The sequence below is a fragment of the Tenebrio molitor genome, chromosome 7 (genome assembly GCF_963966145.1).
Source record: "Tenebrio molitor chromosome 7, icTenMoli1.1, whole genome shotgun sequence".
Lineage (NCBI taxonomy): Eukaryota > Metazoa > Arthropoda > Insecta > Coleoptera > Tenebrionidae > Tenebrio > Tenebrio molitor.
In genome coordinates, this window is record NC_091052.1 from 12,191,677 (window position 1) to 12,212,951 (window position 21,275).

The 21,275-nt window shown below is 40.0% G+C and overlaps 1 protein-coding gene across 5 annotated transcripts in view; it reads right to left on the minus strand.

Moving 5' to 3' along the window:
* LOC138134893 (transducin-like enhancer protein 4) overlaps positions 1 to 21,275 on the minus strand; it is a 67,550-nt gene that overhangs the window by 39,728 nt on the left and 6,547 nt on the right. For 2 of the 5 annotated variants that reach the window (XM_069053480.1, XM_069053479.1), the window contains exons 1-4: positions 7,238 to 7,282; positions 6,815 to 6,912; positions 5,670 to 5,733; positions 607 to 651 (exon numbers count right to left, since the gene is read on the minus strand). In XM_069053480.1, the coding sequence (XP_068909581.1) occupies positions 607 to 651; positions 5,670 to 5,733; positions 6,815 to 6,912; positions 7,238 to 7,267 (237 nt within the window). In that variant the 5' untranslated portion in view covers positions 7,268 to 7,282. Of the gene's footprint in view, positions 1 to 606; positions 652 to 5,669; positions 5,734 to 6,814; positions 6,913 to 7,237; positions 7,283 to 18,666; positions 18,685 to 21,275 lie in introns of those variants that run through there. The other 3 variants (XM_069053481.1, XM_069053482.1, XM_069053483.1) reach the window with 2 other exon arrangements.

A 21,275-nucleotide genomic window follows, 5' to 3' on the forward strand; every position in this document is an offset into this window, starting at 1 on the left:
GCTGGCAATTAACACACCCTCAATATTGCCGACCCTCCTCAAACAACCCACCCCACGCTCCGCATCACACACGGAATGGACCCTCGCTATATAGCTTGATTTCAAATTCAAATAATTTTATTACTCAAGGGTTTCCTCCGACATTTCCATATCTACAAAGTTTTATGCTTGTTATTTCAACACATTGCGTCCGTTTCCTCGCCCCCTCAAAAAATAACGCGACCGTAAATCACGCAGAAATGACGAGGACCTCTCTTCCTCTGTGATTAATTTTCGGAAAAAATTACGTAAACTGCGACGAGTTTTTGCGAGCTGTCGGGGGATTCACACCCGAGTGATAAACCCTCTGACACAAACACAAGGTGGATGAATATTTAACGGTAAAGTAGTGGCGATGTGCATTTGCCGATTATTAAAACAAGCGGAGATTAGTCCAAAAAGTGGAAATTCATGTCGAGATTTAACGCAATGGAAATAATAATGCTGTTTCGCAGAACTAATGCGCAGATTAAAATTTTAGATTAATTTCGAAAGGCAAATACGGAAAGGGGAGATGTGGAGATAAAAGGGGAGTTATTTTAAAAATGTAACGAAAACCCTGCTTACCTGTTTATGCATTTCAACGTTCAATCCGTACGACATTTCGTAATACTGAAACAAAAAAAAATACATTTTAGTTTAAGCATTGAACCAGAGATGTTCATAGAATATTTTCTAACCGAAGGAAAGACGGATAGTTCAGAGAATTTCGAAATTACCACAAGAATGGTCGAAGGACGAGAAAAAGTAAACAACTGTTACTGGAAGCACGAAAAGAGAAAAATACCGAAGCATGAAATATTGAATTTTTTGATATCAAAATGAGGTAATGGTTTTACCAGGTTTTTTTTTAATTATTGGAAATGCACCGCAAAAAGCGATCGATTATAAAATACGTCTGAGAAAACAGCTTTCGAGAATGTCGGTTCGCATTAATAAAATAAAATTTCCCGGTGCACACTAATTATCTGCAAATTTTCTGCGTCGCTTGTCAATTAAGGTATTTGGCTCAGGACTGGCCGAACAAAAAGTAGACACATGAAATGAAGTAAAACTTGGTCACAAATTTTGACAAAAATCTTTTGAAATATATATTCGATTAGTATCCCACATAAAAACATTCCAAAAAGTTCATTGCATTAAGATTTTTCACTTTTTTTCGTTTTAAAACAACTTTTGGATAAGTACCCACTCAAGCTAGCCTTACTACCACATCGCGACCAGCAAGGTCATTCTTACAATTTTCTCTGAATTTCATCGCTAACATTTCTAATACCAAACGGTCAATAATTTTGATTTTTTTTTCCTAAGTCATCTTATACTTAATATGTATGTACAACATATTTGTATTTTTCAACAATCTGACGTATTAATCAAGCTGGAAAAATTAAATATAACATCGATGTGTATACTTTACGTGTAAAAACGATCAACTTTGAATTTATTTTTCGCAATTTTCGAACGGTCAATTTCAATCAAATTGGTTTCATTTTGTAGGCAATAAGCTAAATTATGAAACAGTGGAATTAAAAAAAAAATTACGAAATCCATTTTACGAGCCAAATACCTTAAACGTGACTGTATCAGAGAAGCAACAAAAATCTCCGGTTTCGATCAATCTAATCTGAATCAGCGAGTTCGCATGAATGAGAGGCGAAAGAAAGACAAACACTTCTTCAACAACATACAACATAATTGGTTTAATTAAAGCGAGACAAAACAGGACGAATCGGACAGTGGATGACATAAAACGAATTCCGAAGTAAAATAAAAAGCGGTCCGTAATCCATTCCGAAATAGGTGGTCTAGTTAGTCGATCTTGAAAAACGTACAGAAGAAGGAATGCGAATCTATTAGCATTAACACGACTACGGACGTTTTTATTGATATACTTGTTTCTCCCGTTTTACATTCCGTCCGCACAAGAAATTTTCACCGATAAAAAGTTGATCATTTTATAACAGACATTTGCAGCGATATTTGAAATTCCACTTGCCTAACGGCCTCCATAAATTTTGATAAATCGCTTTAACATCGGTGCACTCAAATACAGATGCGAATAAATCGGCACGATATAAACGGCGTTTTTATTTATTTATTTTTTTGGCTGTTGCATCCCGATAACGATCAGGCCAAACAATACATTCTGCGAAAAAAATTCAAACGGGTACGATTTTACGCGCTCCGTACATGGTCAAGCGAGAGGAGGCACAAACACACATCGAATTATAATAAAACAACAATAAAACGAACATTTACAAACTCGTCGACACTTGATGCGTCTGTGCTCACAACATGTTAAATTTAATCGCAATTTGGAACTTAACCGGTTTTGCTAAATCAAAAACGTTTGTGATCATCGTTGAAAATTGGACAATATGCATGCGCCACTTCTATTTTATGATATTTGCAAATTCTGATTTGGCTCGATAAAATGAAATGAATAAAGTGCATTACGCAGTGTCGATATTCAATCTAGAAATGTCAATAGCTGCTCCAAACAATGTTTTTAATGCTAATCAAAGTTTACATTACGTATAAATTCATATTAAAATAAACAACGGAGGGTGGTGGTGTTTCCCCGATAGGTCAAAAAAATAAAATGCCGGGTTCAACCGAAATTTAAAACAGTTACATATAACTGATGACGTGTGGCTAGTCGGCGATAGCTCGACAGAACACTTGTCCATTTTATTTCTTGCTTTTTAAACGGAAAATGGCGTGATAATAAACCATTCCGTCTATAAATAACGATAATAACTTGTAGTGCAGGAAATAATTCAACGAGATTCTATCGGGGCAAGTTTTTAACAAATGTCGGTTTCAGCTGCATTCTTTAATCTTATCGCAACTGCATATTAGCATTCATTACCTTACGGCACACACACATTAACCCCGACAAAATAAAATGACTAATACCAAGGAGATTGTACGGCTATTAAACGCACACCTAGATACCATATTTTCAATCGCCGACAGTGAGTGCAGTTCATTTCAGGATAAAACGGACTAGTTAGGAATTCGACACGTAAAAAATGAGTCGCCGGACATGGCAATTAACTTTGCATTTTTCCTATATGTAATCAGCAGTGCATTCGCTATCTGTTAATTGCACCTTAAACTGGCGCGACACAGAAGTTTCTGCTGGCGTTAAATTGGCTAATTACCGACTTGCGGCGCTACTTCACCGTAAAACTACAAAACTGTTTGTTTTTCTTCCCAGACTATAACAATTCATTATCATAACCACGAAGAAGATGTGAAATTTTCGCTTTTTATTGTTCTCCGGGGTCGAATTAACTCGCGGTCCCCACAACGAAAACGTTTCGACAAAGATTGGCCATCATTAACTCGTTAATTACCGACAACGGTGCCCCCAAAACAACCAGAGCGAAACCGCCACTGACGTCCAACCAACATTAGACGCGTCCTTCCTGATAATCTCTTCGCTACACCGTCATTAAACGGCAATCTGTTGGTGCGGTATCGAAAAGAACTAAGGGTGAGTGTTCACTCGATTCGCGTACAAAAGCGCCGTTGCGGAAATGCTCGGCGATCGTCGAATAACAATCGAAATGATTGGCCGCAATGGCGGACCGTTAAGACGATTTATCTGTGGCGCTAATTGCAGTGTTAAAACGGTAGCCAGTAAATCAATTAGGAATATTCAACGTCAAATTTCACAGTAATGCACTGACAATTACAGGCAATTACTTGTATACAATTTAGTAGACGTGCGTGTAATGAGGTGTTTCATCCGACGAAGAGTGGCATGCAGAGTGAAACTAGCTGCGGAGTTGTCGAACGGAAACCTTAAGTTAGATGGCGCGTGAAGGACTCCAAATGCCTCCGATGGCTGATCATGAATACGGTGTAATGACCCCGCAATTATTATTACAGTTTCATGAAACTAATTGATTGTTCCGACTGGATCGCGACCGGATTAATTGTGGCCGCCATTTTCCGTCAGTCGAACAGTCGAAACGCGTCTCCCGTGAAATTCACCACCATCTGTCGAAGACGTCACCACCCTCCTCGTTCACGACGATTCTGACCAGAGGTCGCTGTCGTTCTGATGTCAAACTCACACCGTTTCACCTGCCGCGCAATTACTCGTTTCGACAGATTGCTCGTTCAAATTGCACAAATCTGTTCTAATGTCAACGAAAAATTATTATCGTGTATGAAACACGAACGATTAAAAAATTATTTCAGTTCCAAATCGAGTGCGCAGAAAAATCACACGAACTAGTCGTGCAACCTATTGAAACACAACTTTTTCTAATTAAATTACAACGTTCCGCGTATATCGGAAAATTTATTATTGTATTGGCGGCATGCACTTCGGCGGCCATGATAAATAAATCATTATGTAAAGTTTATTAAACCGCAGTTGTAGTTAATGAAGTGTGGCCTCAAGGACTGACCGCGTGCACCGGTGTCCTTTGCTGCCGCATTTGCATACCGCGGACCGAAAATGTAGTGATGCGTGCGAAGCCAGCTAGTGAGCGCCCACCTTAAGAGTCACCCTACCGACGGACGGCGTGGATTGAAAATCGGTACCGCCGATCCGTCCAATTAATATTCCCACCTCATTTTTTATTATCGGAGCTATTGACAAATTATGTCATCAAAGTTAGATATATAAAAGCGCACATAAATTTAATTATTATATCATCGCTAATAATATGTTGTTAAAAGCGCAGGCATCGTCGACGTATCAACTAGGAATATATTAATGTGTGAACTCATTAATTTTTATTATCGATAAATCCCCGATTTATTTTTACTGCGGCGTCCGTTAAAGCCAAATCAATTTTTATTGTTCCAGATTTAATTAGGCACTGACAACAAAATAACGCATGCTAATAAATTCCGTTTTATCAGCAAGAAAAACCAATAAAACTGTAAATGGTAACTAGTGCAACAGTAAAATGCGACGTAAAGTATTCCGTTAATGTAAATAAATAGACGCAAACTGGACTTTGCGTTCCCGGGGCTAGTAAAAGCTTAAAAAAAAAACAATTAAACAAACTGGTAGAGTAAACTGAACGATTGTGGGGGTTGGGAGGGGGCCAATACCCTCTCGCAAACAAACATCATGCGTAAACAACTCCCCTTCCGTTAAACTGCAGATGATCGAAATTAAAATATGTTTTTCAATTAAAACTGCATCGACCGGTGATTGTAAGCGAATTTAAAATGCAATAAATTCACTAGACGGAGAATTTTAGTTAGCATTTATGAAAGCAAATGAATGGCCATTATTTCGTGCCCGTATTGTTGTGAAATACAATAACCAAATGTTGGAATTATAATTAAAACACGTAACTACCAGTATTCGCATCGATTTCGGCCGTTAATACAAGCATGAACTCATTACAAATAATTGCATTATCATGAAATAGCTTGTGACAGCAGGTGCATGTTCAAAATTAAAATTTATTGCGAATTCTTCCACTGTAAAATACTGGCCGACATAAAGCCGCTATAAACACGGCCATTCGCTAAATTTAATGAAACGTTATTTTCAAATATAAAGCGGGCACAGCTCTAGCTTAATACAATTTGCGCCACGGCTTCATCAATAAAACTCCGACCGCACCGGTCCATTTTTCTGTTGGACTTACCATCACGTAATGCCTCTGGATTTCGATTTTCTCGCTGGCCAATTTTTCGCATTCCAATTTTAAACTGAAACAAAAACACACCAATTAGCAAAATTCACGAAGGGCACAGAGCGCTATCGGTTGGCGAAAAATCGTCGGCGAATGTTCGTCAAGCACGAAACCACAACGAATAAAATTCGATTCTACAAATTAATCACGGTTTTGGAAAAAGGCAAAAAAAAAAACAAAGTCTTGTTTATTTCGCGTAATTTTGTTTTAACTGAAGCGATTTAGAATTTGTTTTTTCGCGAAACCAGCCCGCGGGCCAATTATGGTCTCGTATTTATTGTTCGGACCCCCAAATGAGCAACGTTTGTTTGTGTCAAAATGTTGTCCCCGAGCCGTTGTCGGATGCTTCGATAATTGATTAATTAAATAGCGCCGACTTTATTACGAAAATAATCACGAATAATGGACCCCTAATAATGGGCTAATCTGACGATTAGTCTGAACAAGGGAATCGGTAGCATGTAAAAAATGTTATCTCAAGTGGGGACATTTCATGGTTATTTTTATGTTATTTGGAAGTGGAAATACAAGTTCCACCAGACAAGTTACCAAATACAAGTAGATTTTAATGGACGGAATGGCTCGCCGAAAGAGAACGGAATATTTAAAAAGCAATTACAATTTTTCAAATAAATATAAATTAGAAATACTAAAAGCATTCCACGCATGTCTGAATGCCCGACACATTTTCCAGATTTTATATTTTTATGGACACATCGGTCGACGATAAAGACGGTGCTGCTCCAATTAACCAAAAACAAAAATTCCTCCCGACAAACTTCCACGACTATTTAAATTTACCAATAAACTAATCGCTCGTTATGGTAATTGGTTTTTTAAACCGATTCCGATAACGTTATTAACTGATTACCATTACAATGTTTCGCAAAAACAACGTCATTATGTGGGAGGTATAATTATCGAATCGATTCCGATAATAGGGGTGCAGTAAATATTGGGCTCGATTCAAGGTCTCCCTTGAAGACATAATAACACCAATCGACTACAAAGACTCGGAACCCTCGCGCACAAAGTGGAGACCGATTCCTTCACGCGAATTCAAATCGCCAGGACATTTCCGACAAGATTCCACTTACTTGTGATACTGGGCCTGAAGAAAATTAAATTCTTCTTTTATCCTGTCGCAAGATTCACCGACCGTGAATTTGAATGGCTGTCCGGGCTGTGGAGGACCCTGCAAAAAAAAAATCTTCATCAAACAAAGCCCAATCCCGTTGGCACTAAACTCGTAAATAACCACCGGTGAACAGACATAATATGCATTTAATTAGTACTCGCAGTCAAAATAAAACATTTATGTTAAATGCGGCTTGATAAAATAAACAGATGCTAAAATGAACCCCATCAGAATTGTTAATGGCAGATGATCGGGGCGATACATCGAGTCAACGAAATCAATCCGATTCGACCACGCCGCCATCATCGAATTGCACATTAGCCCGTTCCACGTCGAAAAACATAAACAAACAACACGAATAGAATCGTCGTCGCCTTATTACTTTCTCATCGAGTAAAAAACGATAATACATCCTCCGGAGTCTAGATGAACGGGACCATTGTGGTCTGGTGTTAATACGGCGAAGCTGCGCCACCAGTGAATAGCAGCTGTCATCACAAAGATGCACAAGTGCCAACATTATCTATTCCCGGAGCACCGCATTTCAAATCCCGCTCCTGCAATAACAGAACACTATTCGGAACACAATTCTTTATTGCGGTCTCGGCGGTAGGGTGACAGTTCCGATGATCCAGGGGGCGCTACTTGTGGACGCCGTGCGAAAACACACGAGATTCAATTTATTCCGGACATGAGAGATACGAAGAGGAAACGCCTTTTTGAGCGTTTGGAACCCGAACGAACGAAAAGAGCCCACCATTGTATTTTTAAACACACCTGGCAAGTAAACGACGACTTAATAATAAATTGTGATGCAAGAGCAGTACCTTGGCTCCTTTACAAACCCGATAATTATTAACATTTGGCGGTTGTGAATAACAAATCGTATTATAAAAACCCACGTACGCCCGAAACACCTGTTGAGAATAAAATTAAAAGTGAACGGAACCCACCAGCGACTAATTTACAACCGAAAAAAAATAATTGTTTCGGGTGTAACAAACTCGTGTGAACAACATTATACCCGGTAGAGAGGAAAAAATCTGTGTCGGAGCTCCGCGAGAGATTAACTATCGAGAGTAAGACATTAATAGTCCTGTGATCATTTCGAATGACTGAAATATAGAAGATTAAAGAGAAATAGCTGCCGGATATTACGTCACTGTATATTTATTTACTCGAGTAAATATTAGCATTCGCCCATTCATCAGGTGTGTACACAAGCTGCATATCATTTCCTTACAAATATTCGGGGCTTTCTGGAATAAATATTGATTTTAGAAGTAGTTTACACTTGGACAGTCATTTCACCTAGGGACGTTCCAAATAAATTATTCATTCGACAGGACCGGTCTCTTTTAAATTCCAGATTGCCCCAACAGAATATTTATATTGGCGGGATCTCGCAAAAATGCACCTGGAAAACACGCTTGTGGTGCATCTTGCCGAAACTGGTTTTGGGAAACATTTTTGACGAATTTCGGAAATTGGAAAATGTGTGAACTCACGCAACACACCCGATACGCGGAAGTTCACTCAACAACTACGTGATCGTGCGTGCTGGCGTTTTTTCGAAAAATTCGCGCGAAAAAATGTCGCAAAAATGCCAACGCTTTTTTGCCAAAAAGATATATGATATATGACAACACTTTTTCATCTCGGCGCCGTCTACTAATTTGCAAAATTCCGAACACACGATGACAAATCAATTTAAATCGAATTCGACGTCCGTATCGCGCATTAAGTAATTACTTAAGTGCCTCAAGACTCTCAATTAAGACGACGTATTCGCCTCATTACGGCGAAGCATCTGGTCAATGATGTAATAATAGTTCTTAAGACCTATAATTTAGATGCAGTTCACCAACTCATGAATATGAGTGGCTCAACATTTAATTGCTCGGATCACCTGTCTTTCGTCTCTCGGACTCGGGAGGTAATTACGCAAATTATTGTATCATCTTTTCACCATTAACGATGAGTCACCTATCCGCAGCTTCTGTTACTTTCTCTTTCGTGAATCGCCAGACATCCGATTTAATTAATTAATAATTTAAAAAAAAATATCATAATCGACGTTAATCACAGCGATCGAAAGAAATTGTTGTGCCGAATGACGTTACTAAAAAACCCATGTTCCAAATCCTGTAATTAATAAAACCGATTGAGAATGTTTATAAGACCATTACATTTTATGGGTTTTATTTAATTAATGCCTCTTTAATTTATCAGCTCCGTAATAATTCATAACTGGTCGCAGCTCGGCGGTTACATTTTGAATTACTGCCTTGGATGATTAATATTGTTTTATTTTTTCCATAATTGGCAATAAATTTTAAAAACACGATACAAATAGGTACGAGGCTACGGAGCACTCACTTAAACAACGCTTACGCGCTCGTTTGTTTCTGGCTTAAGACGCGTTCACACCGCCCGTCGGCGTACGCAAATGCAAATTCGACCAGTTCCGACGACAATTTTTCTGGAGCGGAGTTTGTAAACGGCAACCCAACAACCTTTGTCGTGGCACTTCTTTGTCGAAGAACGTTGAAAGTTCAGTCGTCTCGACACTTGTATCTTGCGCTTTAATCTGTGTAAACATTTTCGGTGGCTATTTATGCAAAGTGTGGAGTTTGCGTGCGCGAATAATGATCAAAAGGAGGGAAAAAAATAGAAGAAAAAAATAAAGTCGTCAGCCATTATTAGCAGAAGTCGTAATAACTAAGTAGGTGATAATGTGAAATGGCGTGACCGTTAATGGAAATGTGCGTGCGTGCATGTGCGTGGTCTCGGATTGGTAACAATGGGACGGGGGGGGCCGTTTGTGCCGTTTGCTTCGCTAATATTGATAGTGGCGCGGATAATTCTAGCATGCGACAGTATAATACATTCCGGAGACGTGTTCGGATTTTCAGGGACGCACGAGGTTTGTTTCACGGGAGCCAGATCGTATCGTCCTGCGAGCTGGAATTAGTGAAAAAACACGATTTGCCGCATTACTTCACAATCGAAATGCATTATTCATCGGTAATTAATTGAACGTGTAACAACTTCTGAGAACAAGCTCGACTGACAGGCGGCCATCAACGGCGTTATTAACGTTTTTGTTGGGCGACTCCTTTCTTTCGATGCAAATTTATTCGACGGATGGGCGCGGAACGGCCACAGTTTAGTCCGGTATGGAAACCGACGACGTACGGTGGACGTACTTATTTTCGACGGATACAGACTGGGTACACTCACAATAACTGTACAAACATGATGCGGGAGTTGTTGCGCGGCCCACCATTGTATGCTAATGTCTTCCCCTCTTCATATCCAGGCACGATCGTGTTTGTACGTTCGTTTTACATAAATGATTCAGGATATGTTGTTGGTTAACTGTGGCGGCGTGTTTATTTAAGCGATTTTGCGGTCGACGAAGCCAAATGAACGATGGCGTTACATTAACGACAAGAACTAATGAATTTAAATTGGCATGACGGGCACAGGTACGGTCGAAAATTCCACTCGAAATGTAGTCATGCAAATCTGACAAGACGTTAAGTTGGATTTATTTAATTGATGCTGTTTGATTTTAAGGACGGCAATTTAGCACCTATTCCGACTAATTAATCATCGGAAACCTGTTATTAAGCCAGGTCCGGAGCCGGCACCGATTTACGTTTTTGTGAGGGAATGCTGGATGGAAATTATAATACAATTAGATAGGAAACGGACTGGCATAATCGCTGTTTGTGTAATAATAATAATACCTGTAATTATCGATAATTGTGCAATTTATTCGGGGAAAAAATCGAAATTAACATTCGAAAAGCATCACGGCGTCGGCTTAATTAGTTAGTTACGACGAACAAAATTCGCTATTTATTAACACCGGTGTGCCCGGTAATGACGGTAAATTCTTGTTGACGTTGCGATCATGTCAAATGTATTATTGCGATTACGTAAAACTTTCGGTTCTGATCATTAAAACGTTTCTAAATTATTCAACATTTGGCAGTCGCGCTTACTGCCGATTTAATTACGCGGATCTTTCCAAATCGATTACCGAACGGAGGGGCGAGTGCGAAATGTAAGTAAGAGTGCGTGGAGGAGGATAATTACCCCGCAAATGAATAAATCCTGATTAATTTCACAAATATGCAGCATTATTCATTAACATCAGTCACGCACTTTCCAAGTTGCAAATCGAAAAAAAGCAAACTTACGGCCGACAGTTGCAACGAATTATTCAAATAAGTCACACCATACAAAAAATTTAATGGACGAATAAATTAGATACACTTTTTTCGTAAAACTGAAGGCTTAGTTTAAAGAAAAACGTGCACTGGGTTTAAGGGTGATGATAAAGTATGTACTGTATCAAACAAACACCAAGCGGTTCAAATTTTCATTTGAATAAACTAAAGTAAAAATAAATAAAATGAAAAAATATAAATACGAATGCAATATTCAGCGTTGACATTTTAAAATAACTGTCCAGAGTGTTTGAATATTCGACATCTGGTTAAAATTCGAATTGGACAAAAGTTCAATTTATTTTCATACATATTCATTGTTTGTCCACTAGCAAAAATAGGGTGAATAAAAAAATTTAAAATATTAATTTAAAAACTGAGGTTAACAAATTCAAGTTAAGGTTATAAAATAAAAATCTGCACTGTGTGAGAAATTGTAATTATGTACATACATATTAACAATTGCATCTAAAATATTTCCACAAAATAATTAATCAATTAATAATACTGGTTTACACAAAAACATGGTTTTTTTTCGTTCCCGTCGAAAGTAGGCGTTAAAGAGTCGATTGTGAACGCACCACAATTACAGATCACGGATCAGTTGTTTAAAACTAACCTCACTTTTGCGTTGTTTGTATTTTTACTCTGCAGACTGACGAGTGGCGATCGATCTTCAACGCCTCCTTTGAGGAGAAATTAAAAAAAAAGATCCGATAGATTCAAGTGTGCTAAATCCAAATCTGACAGCAGAATTGTTCTATCACAACCAGTTTTCTAGAGACAAAATTCAATTCTTATTAAAAAAAAAATGACCCCGTGAGTGCTATATCTTAGACTTAGAGGAAGCTCTCCCTCCTCATGGCCATTTGAGGCAGCCACTTCATTCTTTCGAAAGAAATCCAAATGAGAACAGAGAAAATATGTTTAAAGACATGACTGTAGGGAAAAAAATCGTGTACATATATTGTTCCTCGTAATTTTGCGTGTTCTTATTCCCGAGGAAATTGCAGGATACACTTTCAAACGCCGTCCACGCTCCTCTTTCAGTACCACTGAGTTTGGTTTTGAAGATGGCACCCTTGAAAAGTTTCCGAATTTGAGATTCAATAAAAATGCTTTCTTTTCTTTTTGCTTCAATGATGTGAAAAAACTTCCCCTTAAGGTTCCATCTCCATACGCACTACTTTTATATAAACTTTTATCTACTCCAGCTTTACATGGATTTAAGGTGAACACATTTTTTCACTGTTTTCTAAAGGTTTACCATTTTTGTATCACCGTACTACATATTTCTGTTCTTCTGGGTTATGACATGCTGCTGTACCGAATGTCTTTCGCTCACCATACCCTCACATACAAAAATAACAAAAACCTTGTGTAACTGTCTTATAGCTCCATTTACATTGTTACGACAGTCAGCACGAAGCACGAACGTTCCAACAGTAGTTCGAGTACTGAAATTTATCGAGCAAAAGCTTCGTGTTGTTATATTTCTCTTTCACATTTACTGCGTGAGTCAAAGGAACTGAAGTGTGTCGGTTGTAAAATTTTGTCACCTCTTACAAGCATAATTAACAAATCTTTTAACTAAACACAGAGTATTTTCTCACAAAACTCGATATTCCGCAAAAATGGTTTGTGATAAAGTTATTTCGCTTCCACCCACAGCAAGTAAATATGTAGATAAAAATTTTGATAAACTTTCAACAGAAAAATTCTGATGAGAGACAAGTTCTTTTGATGTTCGACGTTTTGGTAAATTTAGATTTCGGGAACGCTTTTGACATAATGAGAGCTCCCTAGGCCCGCAGAGAGTATACACCTAATTATCCTCGGTACAACAACCTCCGATCAAATAAACAATAATTTTGATAAATCTTAACGTTGATGATTCCAAAAGATTTCCTCGTGTCCAAATAGTGGTTTTTCCAAATTTATATTTTCCCTTAAATTTGTAATTTCCAAATATTTGCTTCATTTGTATCACCACAATATTTTCACAGTCCATTGCAATTAACTCACATTTCGACATTTTTTTTGTCATATTATCGCAACAGATTTTTTTTTAGAATTTTCCTTCGTAACACCGTCGAACTATGTATTCTCATCTTTGAATTCTTTCCAGTCGGTTGAAATATTCATAAGCCCACTTCCACGAGTCAACAGCTCCTCTCGTGATAACCTCGTGCAAAATTCATCAACCAATTACAAACTAGCACAAACTCAAATTTCTCCCAAATTCTTTGGATCCACGTGATACAAATTGTCGCATCTTTGGTCATTTTTGCCCTTCGTTCTCCCCTCTGCTTCTTTCGCGTTCCCTCCTCTCGTGTTAACCCGTGATATGATCCGTGTTTCTCTATTGAGGGCAACCGTATCATCTTAATAGGCATGTTAATGTAACAAGCTCTGTTATGCATAGCTCGGAGCTGCGAGATGAGATGACAATCACTGGTAGGTAATTACGTGTATGTACAATCCACCTCGAATCAGTCGGCGACTAATAGCCAATCAACATGCTGAAACCGTTAACACTGAATAGATGCTGTTAGGTGAAACGCAGACGCCACTACACCTATAAATAAATCTCTTCGGATTTTTCCCCATTGAAACGTGATCGAGCCGACTCGCACAAAACTCCGCGACGGCAAGTACTAAATCGGGAAAATTATCCGCACTTCTGCGAAACAACTCATTAATGGAATTTTAATTGCCGCCGGTAATAAAATATCTCCATTACTTGTACAATAACCTTTACGGATTTATCGGGCCACGTTTTAATTATTGCGGAGGGGAAAAAACGCCCAAGAGTAGACCACCGTTGATAATCTCGTTCGCGACATAATTGCGTCGTGCGAAAAACCTGAAACCTGGTTAACTACCTAATATAATTACGCGTAATTACTCGAAGAATGTCAACGTTCGAAATAAAATTCGTATTCAAGCCGGCGGTGTACGTGATGAAATGCTGCATAATTATTTTAGTAGAGGAATGTCACGGCTAATTAATTTTCACCGAACGTAATACTCCGCCGGTGGATTCTATCGGAATTATTCCAACAATTCATTGGAAAAAAAACTAACGCCGGTCCCATCCGAATTACATTACATTACAATACATTATCATATTTTCCCGCTGACACGCTCTAAGAACCAGGAAAAAAAATATCGCTCGAGATCGCACATTTCACCGTCGCGGTGTCACCTTTCGGTGGACGAGCTACTGTTTGTTTTCCAATCTTCTAACCTTTTACTTTGTATTTGTTTTGTGAGCACAAGTCCAAGTGTACAAACAATCCTTCGGTCTTGTTTTAATTGTAAACGAAAGCATATGCGCCGTGTCGGACCACACCTCGTATTTATTTAATCTTGTTTCCATTCTTGTTCTGGAGGAGCACTTTTATTTTTGTTCTCTTTTTGTACGGGTTTCGCGGCGGCGTGTGTGGGGGCAACATTATCTCGAGCATGTGTTCAGCTTAGCAGCGTCTCCCAGGTCGCGACAGTAAATATACCGCAGCTCGTGCTTCGTCCCGGTGCTAAATCACCCAGAAGGAAATTCCGAAAAACCGTTTTATTAATTAGACCACGTCGCAAAAATCGCACCGTCTCGGGTGTATTGTGTGTTGCATAGATGCACCCGCGAGACGTGATAAAGAGTCGACCGACGAGTCGTTACATTTTCTGATAGGACAAAACTGCAATGGAAGGAAGATAATGAAGCAGTCGTCGGCGGCGCAAGTCCCATAAGTAACATTTCGTATTCATGACGGCTGTATGTAATTAAAACAGCTACTGTGTAGCCGTATCGAGATTATTCAAATGGAGCCGAGCCTTCTCTACTAATTATCACTTTAGCCATAAAACACAATTAAGTGATTAATGCCTCCTTTCCGAATTAACGCGAGCGGGGTGGAAAAATTCGGGACGAGGCTCGGCAGGGAAATTAACTCTTGGCGGCGGCGACGACTGTCGTACGGAAAAAATATTTTGGTCGCGTTTATGCGGTAAACTGTCGAGTGCGCGAGGGTCCGGCCCCATGAAAAAATCACGAGCGACCGTCGAGGAAAAAAGCGCAGCTCCCGTTAAATTTGCAGAAGCTCCGGAACTATTTGGCCGGAATTTGTTACGACTTGTGTGAACCTTTTCGGTGAATGCACTTGATATAAACACGATCCCTTGTGGGTTGCAAAGCGACGTTGGGAGCCACCTGGCCCCTCGACCCTAAATTACAAGAGGAAATAGCTGTTCACGATCTGCCTCGCCTCTGGAGCAATTCAATTCGGACCGCCTAGCCGTTCTGCTGTGGCTTATTTACGGTCACATCTACCAAATGTCGTTCGATATTACCTGCCGGGTCGCACACCCCATTTCTCTCGACGGAACACGCCTCCTCCACCCCGACCGAACAATTACATTATCACCTGAAAAATGACGGCGACGAACCGCCTCGCCCCCCGACACTATAATTTTAATTATCGGAGGGTCTTCTTTGACGGGGAGTTTTTGACGCACGCGGTCGACGGGGACGGCGAACCGAAGGGGTTGCGGTGCGGGCGAATGCCACAAACCGCCGCACGGACCACCGCCCGACTTGCACAACCTCGGCCGTAATCCGACGATACCTCTCCGCCGTTCTGTCGTTGCTGCACCCGGGCGAAAAGTCGTCCTTTTTTGGGGGGAGAAAATTGCCACCGATCCGGTGAAGTCTCCGGTGAAATTAGATAAACTTTCAATTCCCCCCGACACGCATCAATTTATGTGATATCCTGTAACAGATAATCTAGTAAACGGTAAAGAAACACGGCATCATCCGAGAGAGATAACTCAACCGCGACCGTTCTTCAGACGATTCCGGACTTTATCGGCCAATTAAATCAAATCGAAGCACTTCAACAGCATCCATACATCAAAGATCGCAGATAGGAGATATTCAAAAAGAATACAATGGATTTAGGATCGCCTCGGGCCGCGACCGCAAATCCGGTAAATGTTGAAGGAATTTATCTGATCGTTCAAGACTGGTGAAACAATCGAAATGCCGCGGAAAGATATACGAGCCTTGTAACAGAATCTACCGAACGAATCGGGAGGCAAAAGTGCGAAAGTGTCACCCCCATTGTTACAACTTTAAATTGTGAAGACGCTTCATTAGCATTTAGTTAGGGGAGAGAGTTCAACCAGAAACTGAAACGTCAAAAGCTCGACGCAAACTGAAAAATCTCATTAAAAACTGGCAAAATACTAAATCAAAGAGAACAAGTGACTGTCGCAGAGCCACCGATCATTTGTCTGCGAATCTGCCACGATTAAGGTAAGCTTCCACCAGTCCCGATCGTACGCAAACGAGACGGTGATCATTTTTTGCGTGCGAGAAGTGGACACCCACCCTTACGAGTTTACAATTGATTCCGTCTTCATTTCTCTGCGAATCTGTCAAAGCAAGTCCACTGGTTCTTACCGTACGCAAGTGTACCGCGCGCGTACCCGTTTTTGCGAACGACGCGGAGCAGTGGACGCCCACCCTTTCGAGAGTTTACAAAGGATTCCATCTTGATTGAAACGAAATGATCCAAAAAATGAGCACTTTAGCGTCGGCCGTAAAACGGTCACTTAGAAAGAAATACCGTGACAAGATAATAAAGATAACCTACGCACTTGTAGATTTTAAAATTTGATTGTGCATTCGTGACATGGGTGGCGTCGTGAATTTAAACACGCATTAAACAACCTCCCCGGCAGCACACGCATCGGAAGGTGAGTCATTACTCGTTATGCTCAGATGGAATCCGGTTGATATTCGTAATCCGGTAGCTAAGTAGATTACGGTGTTCGCCATGTTCCCACGATTAGTGGGCCGCTGGAACAGTTAATCATACAGGACGGTGCTTAAACTCCTAAACAACTGCTTCAGAATGTTATCTACCAAGCGAACCCATTCTCGACCATTACACATTGTTATATCATCATCCCCTTATTAATTATCGGGTTAAATCCCCGTTACTCCGGGTTGTCACCGTACCGGGACGAAAAAATCGCGACTAGTGAGGCAACACACTATACACCGAGATCTCTTCTCGACTGCACCGCGGTCGTCGTGCGTTACGTTTAAATAGATCAGCTATGTATGAATGACTCTTTGAATAAATAAATATACGAACGTAACGAGAAAACACGGGATTTTTTTTCGGAAAGTTCGTAAACAGTCAGTCACATTTATTTTGTGGTGCAATGGAAAACAAACAATCCGATACGTCAGACGTTGCGTAAACGCGTACGTTTAATTCTCGACGTGGAAGCGCCGCCCGAAACGTTAAATGGCCGCTACCAGAGTCACGGTTGCAGAGAGCATGTAAACGATATCTCTGCAAAGAAAAATAAGCATCAAATTAGTCACGGTCCTCTGGAGCGAGGAAATACACCTCGTTTCACACTATCACTGCTCCCGATGGTTACGTCGAAGATTGTTCTAATGGCCGCATCAGTGAAAGTGTACACGAATACAATCATCAACAACGGTGTAACAGTTTCCCAGGAAGTGACTTAATTTGTCCGTCCAATTAGATGATTTCACTTTGGGTCGCACTTTGACTGGAACCGCATCCATCCACTGTAAAAATTCGGTCGTGACTCGATTCCGGTACTCCCAAAGCGGCACTAAACCGGTGGTACCGAATAAAAGACACCTGCACAGTCATCACGTTTTATGGCAAAACTCATAACAATAACGAACAATTACGATCGCAGGTAGGCGGATAAATAATTTAATGATTTTACAAATACGAAGAGGTAATAAAAGAGCCATCAATTTTCGAAGGAAAAATCAAACGCTGCGATGCGCAACTTTCCCATCGGTCGCGCCAATTTATCGAGCCGTTACCGGTTCTCGATCGATTTCTATCACACCAAAGAGACAACACTCGAAATCTCGCGAAGAAAGCGCGATGGTGGCGGCGGTGACGGCGGCGGCCGAGTAGAAACGTACCCGGTCTTAATTGAATCGTGTTCTTTTGTAATGAAATCCGCGCCGAGTTCAAAGGTCGTTGCCATTTTAACTGTAAATAATGATATCGCATTGGGCAACGATGATGATGTGCAACGAAACGCACGATCGCGTCGTTTTTTCGAAAAAGTACGTCGGCACCGTTACCGGCCGAGGTGCGAAGAGATTTTTCTCGGAACGGGAAATATTGACGCTAATTAAAACAGATGTTGACTTACGCACGTTTTCTTGCGAACATGTACTTAATAACGTTCCTACTTATTCTTTAAAACGTATTGACATTACCTAGTTGTTCGAGTGCTCTTCAAATATTTATCCACGAATCAAGGAATTTTTTTTTCTGTTTTTGACAGATTATATGTTAAGCAAATAACATGTTAATACAGTGGGCAAACATCTAAAGTAATCTGTTATAAAGATAAAACAATTTACACTTTTAAAAGATAATATTCCGTATTGACTGTTGTTTAATTTATTTTACGGCGTCACAGGATCGCTATTATTTACAGAAAGCAAATACTTTGTACATATTTGGTCGTTGTATTTATCTAATAAGATTTATCGTACCATTTCGGAATATCTCCCTTCCCTCGCCTATCGTTCGAGACGTCTGTGTACTCCACTCGAGCACATCGACGAAATTCGAGGGCCCACCGGATTGCCAAATAACAATCTGATTTATTCGACTAATGAGCAAACCCACGCCTTGCTGCACTAGTTCGTCGACAGACGATTTCGCAACCTCGCCGAAATGTCAATTTGAAATTTTTCGCGACGTCTTTCTTATCCAGCAGACAGACAACCTTGAGAAACTGTAGAATACTTCACCCCCGGGTCAGCTCGCTCCTTAAAACTTGACGGATATAAATTTAAACGGCTTCACTTTATGACCGGATAATATTACAGGCCGTACTTGTTCCAGAAAATTATTTGCCACATCATAAACTTGCATACTTGCACCACCTCGTCCCTCGCCCTCTCTTCCCGTTCAATTCGGATTAAATTCGAACGAGTCACACGTGACGACAAAAAGGCAACGAAAGTTTGATTCACACGGCCGCAAACGTCAACAGTTAAATTATTCTGAAATTTGTTTAATCGGAAATTGAGGTTTGCCGACCAAATAAACCATTATTTGTTTCCCGTCTCCACCATATCCTTCATATTTTATCGGCGAATTCTGCGTAGCGTTAAAATCAGCACAAGTACAAGTAGCCGGCCCAGAGCTCACTGCGTCCACTTGCGGTTTCGTCAAAAATCAATTCATCTTCAGCTTCATCACGGGGTGGGTACGGAGATGTACTTCTCTGAAAAGAGAAATAATCCCAACCGCGATAAGAGTTGACAATTCTTGCTGAATGCTGCGTTTAAAATGCCACTATAATATTTCATCCTGGTGTAATCTTACTAGACGTGCCTTTCTGGAGAAAGAAAACGACGTAGACACAACCGACAATATCGTCGTTAAAATAAAACAAACTATAAAACGAAACAGTCGTAAGCCACTGGTTTTTTTTTTCTTCTTGGAAACTGTACATTTGGTATTTACCACCACCAGGTGAATCTTGTCGGTCTAAGAAATGCAGGTAAAAGTGTGAATACTTCGAAAGACTAATTGAAATTCCCCGGGACATTCGAATTCCGTTGGAAAACTGGTAAATTTTCAAACACCTCTGTTCCGTGCAAAGCTGCCCAGGAAGTTGCACAGAAAAAACGTATTCTATTGCGGCACTATCAAGATGTTCCCAGAATTTAAAAAAGTGTAAAATATGTTAAAATACGTAATTAGTTCTTGTCAGTATCTATTTAAAAAAATTATGACAATGCAGAAAGAGCAATTAATTTTTTAAACTGACGCCCATTATCTCTCATTCCGGAGGCCAGTTTTGATAACTGGCAAAGTAGAAATTTCTAAAATTTTTCCGTTTAATTAATACGGTAGAGTTGCGTGTGAAATTTTCGTCAAGTCCGAGCAATTCGTTATCGATTAGTAATTAAGTGACATTAGGAGTTTATTATAATTTCGACAGTTTGTCATCAAACATCGACTCTATTGACTTAGTATTAATTTATGTAATGATAATAAAATAAACAAGGTCATGAGTTAATTTATAGTGTTTACTGGACCATAATACAACTCTGGCTGCAAAAAATGTTCCACTTTTACGCGTAACATGTTATTATGAGCATCGATCTAAATTATCCAACGTGACTACAATATTACTGACATTTAAATAATGGGTGTTGTAAATGATAGAGACAAAAAGAATAATCACACATTTTCCGGCATTATCTACTTGTGTTTTCATCATTAGGCGAGCCGCGATTACGCAACGTCCTCCATAATTTATTTCCACCAGTTGACGATCGGAAATTAATAATGACGGTTATTAAAATGTTAATTCGCATAAAACTGCAACGTTAAAACTTGTCGAGTCCCCCAATGCGACTACTGAACACGGTGCCGTTCATTACTGCCGAAAAACAACAACAAACAAGTAAGTCGAGGGAACATTCGTGCTCCACACTATTTTCGCGATTACACGCGGACGGAAAACTTTTGCTAATTGAACACGGTGTAGTGATCGACCGGAATGTTAACAGAGTGGAATCGAATACTTCACTCCGGGGATAAAAGACGTTAAGTCTGCCGGCGCGGCTCTTGAAACCCGTCCAAGTGACACCACTTGAAAATAAAACGTCTCATCATTAGTTGACGTATTTATGGATTCGACTTAAGTATGTTTTGGCGTCTTCCTTTCCGTCGTTAACTTAATGTTTTCCCTGTTAAATGCTTTACGGGCCGTTTGATGTTTTTATTTAGGTTCGTAGAAATCGGATGTGCCAATTTTAACGGCGCGATAAAACCTCGAAATATCGGGAGACCGGCTGATTGATAAGATACGGATCCGGTGCACGCTGCTGCCTACCCGCGGTTCGTTTTTCTCCCGTTGATGAGACGGTGCGGGTCAGGTGCACGCTACAACTCGGCGGTCGTTTCTTCTCACCCACGCTGAAAAATCGTCAAACCCGGCCCGAAAACCCACACTTTCCAAGCTGACGACGACGGTGAATGTAATCGCCGTCGTGAATGCTTTCTTAAATCTTCCACCAACATAAAAGGACTATTATGTTATTTTGACACACCTTCGTTAATTTAAACCGCACATAATAAA